General features: G+C 38.6%; 1 protein-coding gene across 1 annotated transcript in view; it reads left to right on the forward strand.

The window, feature by feature from the left end:
* Positions 1-1,183: 1,183 nt before the first annotated feature.
* LOC107730400 (ras-related protein Rap-2a) overlaps positions 1,184-4,705 on the forward strand; it is a 10,166-nt gene continuing 6,644 nt past the window's right edge. Inside the window, exon 1 of the mRNA XM_016541242.1 lies at positions 1,184-1,982. Within this exon, the coding sequence (XP_016396728.1) occupies positions 1,669-1,982 (314 nt within the window). The 5' untranslated portion in view covers positions 1,184-1,668. The remainder of the gene's footprint in view (positions 1,983-4,705) is intronic.

The raw sequence follows: 4,705 nt of genomic DNA on the forward strand, positions 1-4,705 counted from the left end.
AACATTACTGTGACATAAATACCATGGTATTATTTGAATAATTTAAAACTGAATGCTCTTGTATTAGTTGTGCAAGTGTACTGTACTGTACAGTTGTGATACTGCATTTAGACAAGCTATATGTTATTAATTCTTACAATTAAAATGAATAGTCAATGCAAAAATTTATATTAATTGTATGATATTGTTTACATATTTTTATGTTACATATGGTCCTTTTTGAAGCTTAAAACAAGCCTGAGTAGATGTTAATTGCATGCAAAACAACAACCAGCCATTTCTGATTTGTGTTGCATGGAAGAACAAAACACACAATTTTGGAAAGACATTATGGTAAACAAAATAATGACTTGATTCTTCATTTTTGGCTGAACTAGTCCCTAAATCAATGCACTTTGTTGTAACATCATTTAATTTCATTTTGATTTATTAGGACAATTTATTGTTCTTTGTACAAAACTCACGTGGATTTATACTCTGTGAACTGCTGATGCGTTATAGATATGTTTTACCGCTGATGTAACTCAAGCCAGCTTCATGTCTGCTGTTGCTTTCTAATGAAAGCTGTAGGCCTGACATGTGGACATGGATAATTTATTAAGAGGTAAGAACTGCACAACCCTGTAGATTACATAAAGACATGCTTAAAAATGTATGAATGTCATTGTATTGGATAACAACATCTTAATAAATAAATAAATGCAACTTATCCATGTTAAGAAAGCACACTATTCAAGCAAAACATTGATCAGTTTGAAAAACTAAAATACTGGATGCAGTGTTGAACAAAGATTATGTGACTAAATGACTTTGTCAAAGTGGAACATGCAAGAGCATCAGCTGATCGAATGAATGACATTCAAGCATTCAAATACTTAAGAAGCACTGCAGACCTCCAGCCTCCATCAGCGCACACAATGGCCGCATCCCTGTGCGGTCTATTTCAGGTGCTGATGCAGGCAACGCGCTGTTGCCATAGGAACAGCATCCCCAGCATCATTTATCGACACGCTCCCTGCCGCCGTCCCTCATTGGTCGCACAGCTGGCGCTGTAACCATTCGCGTCGCAGTTAAGAGCGGAAGTCCCGCCCACCACATTCACCACTGCCTTATTAAGACAAGCAGGCGTGGCTTACGGCGCTCCTCCGCGCCCATTGATCGCCCAGCGCATCAATCCCGCAACAAAACTCCTATCCTCGAGCCGAGACGATGTGCTCTGGCTTCAGAAGGTCTCCACCCGAGAGTATGGCGGTTGAGGATGCTGTAAGATACAGAAGAATAGCTATTCTGAAATGCAGCAGCGTCCTTAAGGATCTCCAAATGACGCTCGGAGGGGACGCGTGATGCCTTACATGCTCGCCCTGACGAGGCGCGACGCGCTTTTATAACCTAAAATGCACGCAAATGCATGTTAAAAGATTATTTCTCCAAGCAGCTGTTAGGTTCTGGCTATTCGAGGTGGCTAGAGATGCCATGAAGTCCGCGCATTGGCTCTTTGTGCGCCTCTGTTATTTGACTCTATGGTGAGTGCTGCAATACAGCCAGCCATGGCTGCGCGTCTGCTCGACTTCTGCGATATTCAAGGCAAGTTTCCCGTCGCATCTGATCAGTTTGGACACTGTTAGCTGGCTCCATTACGCGCGTCACGTCGGTTCTCATCCGTGCGCAATGCGCGAGTACAAGGTGGTCGTGTTGGGCAGCGGAGGGGTCGGCAAATCCGCTCTCACGGTCCAGTTCGTGACCGGGACCTTCATCGAGAAGTACGACCCGACTATCGAAGACTTCTACCGCAAGGAGATCGAGGTGGATTCGTCGCCGTCGGTGCTGGAGATCCTGGACACGGCGGGGACGGAGCAGTTCGCATCCATGCGGGATCTCTACATCAAGAACGGCCAGGGCTTCATCCTGGTCTACAGCCTGGTCAACCAGCAGAGCTTCCAAGATATAAAGCCCATGAGAGACCAGATCATCAGGGTGAAGAGGTAAGACGCAAATATCATGTGGTATTCTTTGAGGCTAACATGGTAATACCATCTGGTGCAATAATTTGAGCAGGTTGAACCATGGCATACCATAATTTTACAATGCTATTATTACCATAGTTTTTGTCACGAAAACCATTAAACTTACAGAAATGTTAAAATTTTTTGGACATGTACCATGGTTAGGGTAGAGTGGGGGGAAACGCCTCCCTTAAGGACTTTGTAATTTTTTTTTTATGTGAAACAAAAGTTAAATGTGACCATGAACCACAAAACCAGTCGTAAGGGAAGTTTGTTAGGATAGGACAACACTTGGCTGAGATACAACTATTTGAAAATCTAATAGTAGTAGTAATAGAAAATAATAAACGTACAGAAAATGGTGGTATTGGACATGAACCATGGAAAATATTGAAGTACCTTGGTGTTAACATCTGATACCATCATTTTACCGTAGTACTACCATAGTACCAGATAGTAATGAAGCCATCTGACTCCATGATCAACACATCATAGTATTCTTTGAAGCATTACCTTATGGTACCATACTTTTACCACAGTACTGCCAAATTACTTTTTTTTTTTTTTGGCAAATTCAAGGCAAAAAACAATAAAGTTATAGAAAACAATGATATTACCATGTTTTGGTCATGTACCATGCAAAATGTTAAAATGCAATGGTATTAGTGTCTCATACAATCATTTTTCAATGGTAAAAAACAAACAAACATGCAAAAAAACAAACATGCAAAAAATTATGGCATTACCATGTTTGTGGACATGTACCGTGGTAAATCTTAAAGTGCCATGGTATTAGCATCTGATATCATCATTTTACCATGGTACTGCCACTGCACTTTTAGTAAATTCAAGGCAAAAGAAAAATAATTAACTTAACTTAAATCAATGATATTACCATGTTTTGGTTGTGTACCATGGTATTAACACCTGATACCATAATTTTACTATGGGACTACCGCAGTACTTGTATAAATTCAAGGTGAAAGAAAACTTAAGGAAAATTATTTGTTTTTGGACATGTACCAGCATCTGATATGATTGTTGTACTATGGTACTGCCACAGTACTTTATTAGTAAGTGTTATATGAATATGGTAATCATTCGATATCGTTGTACATACAGTACTACAGTAACTACTATTAAAGAACCATGGCATTACCATAATTTTAGCATGGTACTGCTCAATCTGACAAGCAGGTGGTTAGTTTTCTGTGTGTGAGCTCAACTTTGCAGGGTTGTAAGCAGATGGAAAGACTTGAGTGTGTGTGAAATCATATAATGCTGTGCCTTTAGTGTGCGGTTAATAATAAGTCCAATGTCTATTCTAATCTTTCCATAATTTAACCTAAGGCCTAGAAACAGATGCTGTATTGTTTGTGCTTTTCCAGATCAACTCTTAAAAGAGGTTTGAACACACTGCAACAGAACAATTAAAACCAGATGGTGAGGTAAAGCATATAGACAAAAGATTGATCACTGCAGCGTCCAAACCTGAAAGGCCCGAATTATCATGTCAAAACTTTGAATCAGAAAAGCTTTTAGCTATTAAAAGCTCTTATTTATGCACTTTTCTCATATTGTCTTCTGGCATTCGCTGGTTTTTCGTGACCAGTGCAGTAAAGATGATGATGATGTGATTCCGAACAGTAGAGCTGGTGAAGAGGTTTACCTGATTACCTGTTCAATCAGCCACTTTACCACGGTAATCAAGTCATAACACATCAATGCAATGGCATTCATGACAAAATGGCATATAGAGTTTTTGCCATATTCACATGCAGTAATTTGACAGTTTTTCATGCAGAACAGCCTTAAAGGCTTTTGTAACGTGCCCTTGGACTGATTTGGTGCTAAATAGTTTATATAGCATGAAGCAGGTCCACGTTTAGTTGTTTTTGTACACACATGTTGGGTTTATTTAGATATTATGGCAACTGTGCATTTATCCCTCTTATTTTTATGTACCAAATTTATGGAAGCTTATTTCCGCCAAAATATAAAAAGAAAGTAAAAAAGGTAAATGTAACTTATTATCTCACAATTCAGATTTAAAAAAATTTTTTTTTTTAGAATTGCATATTATAAACTTGCAATTCTGAGAAAGAAAAATCAGAATTCTGAGATATAAACTGAGAATTGTCAGATATAAACTCGCCATTCTTAATTTTATTCTTAATTCTGAGTTTATATCTTGAAATTCAGTCTTTTTCTCATAATTCTGAGTTTATATCTCGCAATTCAGACTTTTTTCTCGTAATTCTGAGTTTTTCTTTTAACTTTGTGTTTATATCTCACAATTCTGACTTTTTCTCTTAACTCTTAGTTTTTCTCGCAATTCTGAGTTTATATCTCGCAATTCAGACTTTTTTCTCGTAATTCTGAGTTTTTCTCGTAATTCTGAGTTTTTCTCGTAATTCTGAGTTTATATCTCACAATTCTGACTTTTTCTCTTAACTCTTGGTTTTTCTCGCAATTCTGAGTTTATATCTTGCAATTCTGAGTTTATATCTCGCAATTCAGACTTTTTTCTCGTAATTCTGAGTTTTCTCGCAATTCTGAGTTTATATCTCGCAATTCAGGGAAGTAGTGGCCTAATGGTTAGAGAGTCGGACTCGTAACCCAAATGTTGCGGGTTCGAGTCTCGTACCGGCAGGGATTGTAGGTGGGGGGAGTGAATGTACAGCGCTCTCTCCCACCTTCAA

Source organism: Sinocyclocheilus rhinocerous, unplaced genomic scaffold (genome assembly GCF_001515625.1).
Source record: "Sinocyclocheilus rhinocerous isolate Xijiao unplaced genomic scaffold, SAMN03320098_v1.1 scaffold548, whole genome shotgun sequence".
Taxonomy (NCBI): Eukaryota; Metazoa; Chordata; class Actinopteri; order Cypriniformes; family Cyprinidae; genus Sinocyclocheilus; species Sinocyclocheilus rhinocerous.